This window comes from Crocodylus porosus, unplaced genomic scaffold, assembly GCF_001723895.1.
Source record: "Crocodylus porosus isolate Cpor-Errol unplaced genomic scaffold, CroPor_comp1, whole genome shotgun sequence".
In the NCBI taxonomy this organism is placed as follows: domain Eukaryota; kingdom Metazoa; phylum Chordata; order Crocodylia; family Crocodylidae; genus Crocodylus; species Crocodylus porosus.
Genome location: NW_017728886.1, coordinates 43,164,405 through 43,176,456, shown reverse-complemented (window position 1 = coordinate 43,176,456; position 12,052 = coordinate 43,164,405). Strand labels below are relative to the sequence as shown.

General features: G+C 43.9%; 1 protein-coding gene and 1 long non-coding RNA gene across 2 annotated transcripts in view; one reads left to right on the top strand and one right to left on the bottom strand.

Annotated features, from left to right (window-relative positions):
• LOC109308892 overlaps nt 1-5,147 on the top strand; it is a 19,218-nt gene extending 14,071 nt beyond the window's left edge. The window contains exon 3 of the long non-coding RNA XR_002100728.1: nt 4,993-5,147. This is a non-coding gene — a long non-coding RNA (uncharacterized LOC109308892). The remainder of the gene's footprint in view (nt 1-4,992) is intronic.
• The window catches only part of LOC109308877 (probable acyl-CoA dehydrogenase 6), a 175,049-nt gene that overhangs the window by 46,367 nt on the left and 116,630 nt on the right, over nt 1-12,052 (bottom strand). Inside the window, exon 4 of the mRNA XM_019533338.1 lies at nt 1,320-1,426. Within this exon, the coding sequence (XP_019388883.1) occupies nt 1,320-1,426 (107 nt within the window). The remainder of the gene's footprint in view (nt 1-1,319; nt 1,427-12,052) is intronic.

Sequence of the window (12,052 nt, the reverse complement as noted above, 5' to 3'; positions counted from 1 at the left end):
CTCATGGTCCCCTGCACTCTCCTCCAGTTCCCCCTCCCCCACCCCCTACTTACCAGCATAAAGTCTGGGCCCAGCTCCCTGCAACAGCACGCGAGAACTGCCTGAATCTCCAAAGCTCTCCGAATCTTTTCAGAATCTATTTGGAGAGTTTCAAATTGATTTGGAACTTTAAATTGGTCTCCTGATTCTATTTGGCTTTGGAGTTTCAGCCACTGAATCGGGACGAATCTCCTCCAAATCAAATCAGCATCCATATACCGTAAGGAGACACCATAGTGAAATCCTAGAGGGGGTGGAAGAAAAGATCAGCATAGTGATTATATAAGCACCTACTCTGGATACCTTTAAGAAACACTTCGATGCCTATATTGCTAGAATCATATGACCCCAGCTGACTTCCTGCTCTACTGTATACTTTTCTTAAAAACAATGGGCCAAATTCATCAGTGCTAAGAGTGGTACTTCCCTGCCTTAGCTCATCTCTTGTTAGCTGCATTTTCTTTTATTCGCCCTGATTTCTTAGGGTCATATCTTTTACTGGACCACCTATGTAGTCTAACTCTTACCCCGACTAAATAGTTGGTTCAATAAAAGATATCACTGCCCTACGAAATCCTTTCCTCTCATATAATTGCTGGACCAATATGGCTACAACATTCTTACACTACTAAGTAAATCACTCTAGTTTCACACACCCGTTAAATGATGAAACAGTACAAGTTACACCGGAGGCGGGCAATTATTTTGGGTGGAGGGCCACTTACTGAGTTTTGGCAAGTCATCAAGGGCCACGTGACAGGCAGCCAGGGGCAGATAAATACTAATTTTCTAAATTTTGGGGGGACCTGCAGGCCAGACAGAACAGCCTGGCAGGCTGCATCCAGCCTGCAGCCACATTTTGCCCACCCCTGAGTGGCACCATTTTATTACTAGCAGCTATTTCTGACTAGTTCATCTAAATATTATTTGTACTACTATTTTCATCTCTGCTGAATTTGGCTCAGACTTCCATGTGAGTGATAGCTGATTGTACTGAGTATTAATATGTTCCCCTGGTTCTAATATACAGGCAATGACTAGAAATTCTACAAGAGCTAATTAATGCATTTTGATCCCTTCAAGTTGAAACACTGCATCACATCTTTGAGTATTATTTTGTTTTGTCCTTTCTGACCTTGTCCACATGTTGGTTTTCCATGTATTTCTCACCAATGCCATCACTAGGTGTTAGTAATAATGGAATTGTTAGTGTACCCAGAGTCGAACACTTTAACCAATGGGCCAGTAAGACTGGCGTACTTTAGAATGAGCATACTTACTTGCAACATCTGACCCTGCGCCAGTTTCACTGACTCCCAAACAAGCCACAACATCGCCAGCTATACTTGGTACAAGGAACTCTTGTTTCAGCTCTTCAGAACCAAATCTGCAATGAAAGAATGGGAACATAGGATATTAAAAGCTTATGGAGAAATGCCTTTAAATGTTCTATTCTGCTTTTGTAAAATCCACTGCCCCTACTTAATTCCCCAATAATTTCTACGTGGGAGGAATGCCCAGAGTAAAATCCACTCTCCAGCATAGGGCTGGGGCAGAGAACTTTTAAGATCATACTCATAGATTCAGAGACATTCTGACTGGAAGGGACCCCGGAGAATCAGAGAGTCCAGGCCCCTGCCCCAGGGGCAGGAAGTCAGCAGGGATCATAGGATCCCAGCAAGATAAGCATTCAAATGTGTCTTGAAGGTGTTCAAAGTGGGTGCTGGAACCACCTCCGGCGGCAGTCTATTCCAAACCCTAGGGGCTTGGACAGTAAAGAAGTTCTTCCTTATATCCCAGCCTCTGAAAGGAAATAGCACTCATAACACAGTGGGAGACAGATATTTAAAGACATACTTCTAACAATGCAGTCCTTTAATGTCTGCTGTGTTGGTGGCTACCAGTTCTGTGCGACTTCTCCTCAGCCTTCTGTGCCAGTTAAAAATAGATCACCAATCCTCACATAATCTTCAGTAGCTTTGTACAGACTCTATGCCAGGGTTAAGAGATGTGAAGAAAGTCTTGTGCTGGACTCCTGCACAATGAACTGTTTTCACCCTCCATGAACATCAATCCCATAGATATTCTAGAATATCTAGGGTACATCTTGTTTTCAGATTGTGAAAGGTAATAGCTCTCTCCCACCTATGCTTTTCTCCCAATCTCACAATAAAGAGAAGAAACAAGCCAAACTATTAACAGTATTTTCAGAGCAAAGCAATTCATATTTTTAAGCTTTAAAAATATATGAATACTTGACTACTGTTGGTTTTTTCGCAATACACAGAATCCACAAAACAAATTCAACAACTCTGCTATATCATAAGATTTAAAAGAAAAATTCTGCTAACTTGCAAACAGTAAGAGTACTTTTTAAAGTAATTCATTTTATGACGTGGTGGACATGTTTCCCAGCATTAAAGCATGCGTTTACACACACGCACACATACACACTAAATCCTGAAAACATTTAGTTACTTAGACAAAATTCCCATTGTGTTGACTGTGTTAAAGCACATGCTGTTCAAATGATCCCACATGAACAACTGATCTATCTTAATCAGTATTTACAAACCGACTAACATCTGACCCAGCTGCATACTTATTTGAGATGTTGCTGTACTGCTTGCACAGTACTCTGCCTGGACTAGATAGCCCAGTCGGAAAGCAGGGTATCTTATCTCAAGTGGAAAACAGTGTTAACTATATTGCTTTGAGTACCTGAGTTAATTTAGATACCTTTACCTAGCACTAGAAGGATATCTAAACTTGCCTAAAAATCTAAGCAGTGGTAAACTTGACACCCTCTCTGGTAAACTTGCTCCATGTTTAATTACCTAACTGCCAGGACATTAAATCTTATTTCAAGACTGTATTTGTTTAACATTCTGTTTCATTCTTTAGATTTTATTAAGCCATGGTCTGGAAGACTGAAAAGTCCCCTCAATCTCTAAAATATCTTATAGTCACCTCTCAGCCTTATCTACAATAACTTGAATAGACTGTCCAAGTGTTCTTCATGTCATGCTTTCCATGATTTTGCCCAGAATTGGTATCAGACTAAATATAGCCTAGTTACCTGAGCCAGCCCATTGACAGTCCTTTAAATAGTAGTACGCTAATTTTAAGGGAGCAATGACATTTTACATTAGCTGAGAATCTGAACGATCCTCCCCATCTGCAAAAGGAGTAGAAAAAGCAGGACAACATAATTGGTATAAACTGACTGGTCTGACCGCTCAAGAAGGTTCCTTGCTGAGATACAGGACCTCCACCTAACCCATGAGGTGCACAGTCCCACCAGGGGGAATACCCTGCTGGACCTGGTCCTGGCCACAGGCGATGACCTGGTGAGGAGACTCCAGGTTCTTGACCACATGGGCGACAGTGATCACAGCCTACTGGAATTCACCATCCAGCGCAGGATGTCAAGGGCTTGTAGCAAGGCAGTAGCCCTTGACTTCAAGAGGGCCAACTTCAATGAGTTGAGGAGATTGGTAGGAGGGGCACTGAGGTCCTGGAGGGTAGGGGAACTGGGTGTCCAAGATGAGTGGTTGGTCCTTAAGGAGACGATCTCCGAGCACAAGAAGCAACAGTCCCAATGAGAATCAAAGGGGGCAAGAGTGCTCAAAAGCCCCCCCGGCTAGCCAAAGGCATTCAGGAACATCTGAAAGCCAAAAAGGAGGTGTACACCCAGTGGAAGGGAGGGGCTATCACCAAAGAGGAGTATACCTCCATCGCTCGGGTCTGTAGGGGGCTGTTAGGAAAGCTAAGGCAGATACGGAACTAGGGCTTGCCTCAAGGATCAAGGACAACAAAAAGTCCTTTTTTAAATACATAGGGAGTATGAAGAAGGCACCAGGTAACGTGGGGCCCCTGCAGGATACGCTTGGCAATTTGGTGTTTGCACCAGAGGAAAAGGCAGACCTTTTTAACAAATTCTTTGCCTCCATTTTTTTGTGTGCAGGGACCGGGACATCTTCCCCACTGGGATTCAGGATGGACTCAGGAGAGACTCCGACAGGCCTAGGGTCAGGAAAGACAAGTTAGGGAGCTTCTGGAGGAGCTGGACTTGTTCAAGTCAGCAGGGGGCTGAGGGAATTGGCAGGGGTCATTGCAGGCCCCCTGGCATGGCTTTACAAGCACTTGTGGTGCTCCGGCCAGGTGCCAGAAGATTGGAAGGTCAATGTGGTCCCCATTTTCAAAAAAGGGAGGAGGGAGGACCCGGGTAACTATAAGTCCATCAGTCTTACTTTGATCCTGGGGAAGCTCTTTGAGAAAATTATCCAGGAGCATATCTGTGAAGGACCAACACGGGGGATGATGTTCAGGGGCAACCAGCATGGGTTCATTAGGGGCAGGTCCTGTCAGACCAACCTGACTGCCTTCTACAATCAGGTCACAAAATCACTGGACACAGGTGCTGTGGTGGATGTAGTCTTTCTGGACTTCAGGAAGGCCTTTGACATTGTCTCCTACCCCATTCTCATTAAAAAGCTAGGCGACTGTGGCATTGATGCCTACACAGCCAGATGGATCGCAAATTGGCTGAGAGGCCACACCCAGAGAGTGGTGGTGGATGGGTCATATTTGACCTGGAGGGATGTGGGCAGTGGAGTCCCCCAGGGCTTGGTCCTCGGGCCCATACTGTTCAATTTCTTTATTAGCGATTTGGACGAGGGGGTGAAAAGCACCTTGTTCAAATTCACGGATGACGTGGGGAGAAGTAGGCAATCTCCTATTTTCACTGACCTCCACTTTGGCCACTCCAATTTGGCCACATCCTTTCTGTATAGGGTGCCCCAAAACTGGGCACAGTACTTCAGATGGAGCCTCACCAGTGGTGAACACAGGGGGAATAATCACTCCCCTCAATCTCCCGGCAACAGTCCTACTAACGCAGCCTCGTATGCCATTAGCTTTCTTCACAACACATCTACTCAGCATATTCAGTAACCCCCAAAGTCCTTTTCTGTAGAGCTAGTGCTTAGCCTGTCAGTCCCCACCCTGTACCAGTGTATAGGATAGTTCCATCTTACATGCAGGACTTTGCACGTGTCCTTATTGAGCCTCATGAGATTTTTTTTTTCTTTGGTCCAATCCTCCAATTTGTCTAGGTCTCTGAATCTTAGCCCTATCCTCCAGCGTATCTACTACTCCCCCCAGCTTGGTGTCATCTGCCAATTTGCTGAGGATGCATTCCATCCCATCTTCCAGGTGAAGATAGTGAACAAAACCAACTCCAGGACCAACTCCTGGGGCACTGCAGTTGATATTAACTGCCATCTACACATCAAACCATTGATTACTACTCTGAATCTGATGACCCAGCCTGCTTTCTATCCACCTTACAGTCCATTCATCCAACCAACCCAAACTTCCTTAGACTGCCTGCAAGAATGTTGTAGGAGACTGTATCAAAAGTCTTGCTGAAGTCAAGGTGAATCATGTCCACTGATCTTCCCGCATCCACAGTGCCAGTCATCTTCTCATATGACCTAGATACACTCTTATATTCCTCCCTAGTTGTTTGTCCAAGTCTCCACTTCTTGTAAGCTTCCTTTTTCTGTTTTAGCTCACTGAACACTTCCCTGCTGAGCCAAGCTTGTCTTCTGCCACAGTTGCTAGTCTTCCTGTTCACTGGGATTTGTTCCACTACCCCCAGTAATATTGTAGCAAGAAATCCCTTTTGTCTGACCCCGCCCCCAATGTGAAGCTCCTCCATATGGCAAAAGCACCTCTTTGCCCACTTTTGGGGATGCTTTCTATTTTCTACCTTTTCTTCCTTCCTCTTTTTCTTTTATTATATCATTATTATCATTATATAAGGTGTATTTGTAGTGAAAATAGAGCTTGTAGATGCTTTTACAAATATACTTTAAGTTTAAAAGTAAGTTGTACCATGTAACAATGTTAGCAAGGGCAGGAATCTCTATATGGAGTGGGTCCTTGAATGAATCATGGTTGATTGTGTAACAGTAGCTAGTCTGGATAAGCACGTTAATAAGTGGCAATTAACATCTACAAACTCAGAGACCAAGGAGAGAAAAGAATCAATAAAGAGCCAGGAATTCCTGGCAACTTCACTGTTAAAAGTGCAGAAGCCCTGGTTTGAACTAATCAATGCTGGAAACAGACCCTTGGGGCTGAAATACCCCCTGATCAACCACTTCCAGAGCTCTAGTCATCCGGGCATTGAATCAATCAAAATTAATCAACGGACTCCTGAGACTGCATGTACATGTGGACAGGACCCCTAGGGCTGACAGCTGCCATCCAGCAGCCACCAAGAGGAACGTCCCTTGAGGTCAACGACCCCAAGAACTGGGGAGTCACCAAAGTCTGCCAGAGAGGGATAAAAGGCAGTGAAGAATGAACCCCAATGGTGCTCTCTTTGACCTGACCAGCACCCTGCCTGTCCAGCCAGAAGGACCAGCTGGCGACCCCCTTCTGCAGCAACATCACACTGAAATAAGCCTTGACTGGCCATCAATGGTGGACTCCAGTGTTTGGGATTAGGTATATCTTGACATCAGTGCTTAGTGTTCAGAGCTATCTACTGTGTGTGTGTGGGCATAAATGTGTGTGTGTTTGAGGGGATCAGCACCAAGGTTTATGGTCTGACTTTTGCATCTGTCCAATAAATTAGAATTTTATGATGATCCTGTGAGTTGGTGCTTTGTAGCCAACAACATTTCTTTAAAGTCATCGGGTCCAGCTCTCCTGGACTCTTTTTCCTCTCAGACTGGCCTCACAGGGGATCCTGCTCATCAGCTCCTTGAGTGCATCAAAGTCTATCTTTCTGAAGTCCAGGGTCCTTATTCTGCTGGTCTCCTTGCTTCCTTTCCTCAGGATCCTAAATTCAATCATCCACCTTATGGTCGCTACTGTCCAAGTTGCTATCCACTTTTACATTCCCTACCAATTCTTCCCTCTGTGTGAGCATCAGGTCAAGAGCATGGCCCCTAGTTGGCCTCTCCAACACTTGTACCAGGAAGTTAGAATCACAGAATCATAGAAAATTAGGGTGGGAGAAGGACTTGAGGAGGTCACCTAGTCCAATCTCCTGCTCAAAGCAGGACCATTCCCTGTAATAGTAAGAGCTTTGCTAATAGGAAAAGTTTTGCATGCTGATTCCATAGGAGGCCGGTGAAGCAGCACATAGCCTCCTGCTCTGTGAGTGTGACCGAGCCATGAACCTAGATAGTGGAATGTGGTAAACACCAGGTGCGTTGGATCATGACTCATCCCCATTTTCCTAGCATGAGATAACATTGTTTACTTCAGACTATATAAGATGTATATTCTTAAGTTACTATGGGTTCCTCCACTCTGGCAAGAGTTCCGACTTGCGCGGAGCCCTGGCACAGGCTATCGCATCCCCGGGATTGGAACACTCCAGGGCCAGAGGAACTATGCAGGGTAGCGGCTGCTGCCTAAGGCTGATGTGAGCTGACCATCCTCTCTGCTCTGTTCTATCGCCTGTCCCTGTGAGTATCCTTAAATAAAGCTTTGCAAGGATGAAAACAACCATGAGTACGTCCTTTGTTCAAGTGCGGAGAATCCTCTGAACCCACGAGTTCTTTCTAAGACAATCCCCAACTACATCATCCCAGGAAAGGATTTGTCTAGCTGGTCTTAAAAACCTCCAAGGATGGAAGTTCATAGATTGTAAGGGGCTGGAAGGGACCTCACAAGATCATCGGGTCCAACCCCCTTGCACTAGGCAGGAAAGACAATCCAATCTCAACTCTTGAAGATTTCCAGGGCAGGTGATTGCACCACCTCTGGAGGGAATTTATTCCACAGTCTGGACACCCTAACTGTGAAGAAGTTATTCCTAGTGTTAAGCCTGAAATGGGCTTCCAGGAGTTTGTCGCCATTACTCCTGGTTTTCTGCAAGGGTGCCATGGTAAACAGTTGTTCGCTGAGCCCTTGATATATGCCCCTGACTTAGCAGTAAGCTGTTACCAAGTCCCCTCTCAGCCTTCTCTTTTTCAGGTGGAAGAGGCCCAAGTCCCTCACCCTTTCCTCATATGGCTTGCCTTGCAAGTCTCTGATTATACGGGTGGCTTTTCTCTGGACTCTCTCAAGCTTTTTCATGTCCTTGTTGAAGTGTGGTGCCCAGAACTGGATGCAGTACTCCAGCTGACATCACCAATGCTGAGTAAAGTGGAAGAATCACTTCCTTAGTTTTGTTAAGAAGCATCAGTTGATGCACACCAGAGTATTATTTGCCTGGCTAGCTACAGCATTGCACTGACAGCTCATGTTCACATTATGATCTATTATTACTCCTAAGTCCCTTTCAGTCATGGTGCTAGTCTGTTTGGTGCCACTGAGCCTGTAAGTATGCTGGGGGTTGTTCATCCCCAGATGGAGCACTTCACATTTCTCAGTGTTGAACTTCATCTGGTTCTGATCTGCCAGCCTATGTTTGCCTGTATCTGCAGCCTATTTTCAAGCGTGACCATGCTCCCCCGTAACTTGGTATCATCCGCGAACTTGGCCAGTGAGCTCTTCACTCCCTTATTCAGATCACTGATAACGATGTTGACAAGCACTGGACCAAGCATGGACCCCTGAGGGACATCATTGGCTACTTCAGCTTCCTACCCACTTAACTGTCGAACACTTAAGCCCACAATCCCCCAATTTTCCTGTGACAACATTATGGGATACCAGATCAAAGGCCTTTTGGAACTCTGGGTATACAATGTCGACCTCCTCTCTCTTATCCAGGTGGTGAGTTACCTGGTCATAGAAGGGGATGAGATTGGTAAGATAAGACCTGCCTGCAATGAAGCCCTGCTGGCTGTTGTTCAGAATCCTACCTACTGCAAGTGTATCGCACATGGATTCCTTGATGAATTGTTCCAGGATTTTCCCTAATTGGCTTATAGTTGCTTGTGTCCTCTCTCCTCCCCTTCTTGAAGATGGGCAAAACATTGGCCCTCTTCCAGTCTTCAGGGACCTCCCCTGAGTGCCACGAGTTTCAACAGAAGTCCCGCGATGACTTCAGCCAGCTCCTTCAGCACTCTCGGATGAAGTCCATCCGGTCCTGCTAACTTACGTCTAACTTTCCTAACTGATCACGCACCAGCTCAACGTCAACAGTAGGAAAGCAGTCATTCCCACCATGTCCATTCTGAAACTTATCTAGTATGATTTTCCCCTTAGTCTGGTGAAATACTGAATTGCATAACCTCTCTGTTCCAGTGTTTTATTACCCTCCTTGTGACAGTTTTTCTTCATATCTAACTTAAACTTCCCTTGCTGCAGACCACTGCTCCTTGTTCTGTCATCTGCCACCACTGAGAACAGTCTCTCTTCATCTTCTTTGTAACTACTGTTCTGGTAAATGAAGGCTGCTATTATATCCCCCTTCAGTCTTTTCTGTTGTCCCCATCACTCTCCAAAAAATTCCTGGATTGCATGTGCGCTGCTTTATTGCCCTCCCAGAAGGAGTCAGGGTGACTAAAATCCCCCATGAGAATCGGGGCCTGTGAACGGGAAACTTCCATTACCTGTTTGAATAAAGCCTCAACCACCTTGTCTGGTGGTCTACAGCTGACCCCCACCATGACATTACCCTTGTTGCTCTCTCCTCTGACCCTAACCTAGGAACTTTTGACAGGCTCATCTCCAGTTTCAAACTGGAGCTCTGAACAGTCATACAGTTTTTACATAAAACACAGCTCCTCTTCCTCTTCCCTGCTGCCTGTCCTTCCTGAACAGTTTATACATATCCATGACAGTACTCCAGCCATAAATAGTCTCTGTTATTCCAGTCACGTCATAGTTCTGAGACTTTGTGAGGACTTCCACTTCTTCCTGCTCGTTTCCCAGGCTCTGTGCATGCATGTGCACTCCTCTACAGAGTAACTGAGGATGGTTCAGGCAACCCTGATTCCAGCATTTCCTAACTTTCGCAGGTTTCACTTTGGAACCTTAATATTCTTTCAGCACAGGTTTCAGGGTTCTGCATGTGTATGTATGTTTATATATTATTATATAAAGTGAATATAGAATAACACTCTCTGTAGAAGTTGGGACATTTTATTTTTTAGTTCCCAGCATAATTCAGTGGCTCCTTATTGTGGCAAATCAGTTATAGATGTAAGAATGGTTACAATAACAAATGTAAGAATGGTTACATAAAAACTATCAGTTCTTTCTCACCCCATAGTTTACACTGATGACATTCTACAAACATTATTGTCAATACAGACATACATCTGAATACTATATTGAAAGATGCTAAACAGGTGAAAAAGATGAGAAAAATGAGAGTAGGATCTAAATCTATTTAAGTTCCTTGATCTGCTTCTTAGTTCTGTTTATGCACAATCTCATTTACAAGCTGAAAGCTTCCTCAATTCATCTTAAATAGCAATAAATTTGCTTTCTGACAGATTAGATTGCTTCGTTGAATGAAAATATGTCTAATGCACATCACTATTCCGATTTAATAGAGCTGATGCTCATCCTCTTAAAGAAAAGCTGGTACCATTCATTCTGGTTTCTCATACTCCACGAGGGGAAAAAGCTGTGCTCAAATCAATTAATTAAATTAGTAAGGAAGGAATGTTTCTAATTAGGATTGACACTTTATGATATACTCTTAGCTGGAAATTACAGTTTTGAGTAATGAACAGCTGCAGGTAGTTCTTCATTCCCCAGTCAGCATTTGATTAAATCAAGCTTTCTTGTATTCAAACTCACACATTCAGATTGGTTAGTCAGATGATCCACTTTGACATAAATATCAAGTGGTCAGGGATAATGCTACATTCCTTATACAGATGGTGCCGCAATTATTGTGAGATCAAATATAATATGATGGAACACTGATAAACTCAAGCAGGTTGAATCACGATAATAAAGCACAGCTACTTTCAGTTACTTATCTAAAAAGAAAAAGCAGAAAAATAGGCCTTGATGGGAGAGTCTTAGATATGACTTAATTATTCCAAATATAAAGATCAAAATGATTTCAATAATTTTCCTATTCATAGTCAAGGAGTTTAAAGATATATCAATTCCAGATTGCTTTTCTTATTTTGAATAGTAAGAAACTAAGCCTGGACATTTACAGCCCTTGCACAATGATGACCTGGTTCTGACTGAAGCTCCTAGGTGCTAATGTAGTAAATATAAACTACAATTTCACAAGTTTCTGAACTGCTTTTCAGACCTGTCAGTTCAGACTGGGATTGTTTGTTTTAAGTTACCAAAAAACCCTGAGAGGCAGGATCTATTTAGCTATCTAGGCAGAGGTTAGATTATTTCTACTTAGTGTTTTGTTTCAATTACTTCAGTATAATGAAGACTATCTTGTGTGGCTTTAATAATTACTCATCTACACTTGAAAGTTAATTTAGTTAAACTTTGAGGGATAAAATGCCCTGCAACCACACATTAAACTTTTTTAAAATAGTTAACTGGCATTTTACTCTACATTCCAAAATCCACTTTGGAAATAATTTTTACAAAATTAGGAATGTGTTATTTCACAATAAAATGCTGGCAAGCATATCATTTTTCAAACTCTTCCTTCTTCACCATTTCCCATAGCTGTCCCACTCAATTTGCTGACCACTTGATATCATAGTTTCATAGTAGCTAGGGTCAGGAGGGACCCTGAACGGATCATCTAGCCTGACTCCCTGCCACAGGCAGGAATGCATGCTGGGTTCACAAGACCCCAGACAGGTGATCATCCAACCTCCTCTTGAATTTGCCCAAGGTAGGGGCGAGGACCACTTCCTTGGAAAGTTGGTCCCAGATTTTGGCCACCCTAACCATAAAATATTGCCTTCTGATCTCTAACCTAAACCTATTCTCCCTCAGCTTATTACCATTGTTCCTTGTCACCCCAGGTGGTGCTGGGCAGAAAAGGGCTCTACCTATTTGCTGTTGATCTCCCCTGATGAGTTTGTAGGCAGCCACCAGGTCCCCCCTCAGCCTCCTCTTGCTGAGGCTAAACAGGTTCAGGTCCCTCAGTCTCTCC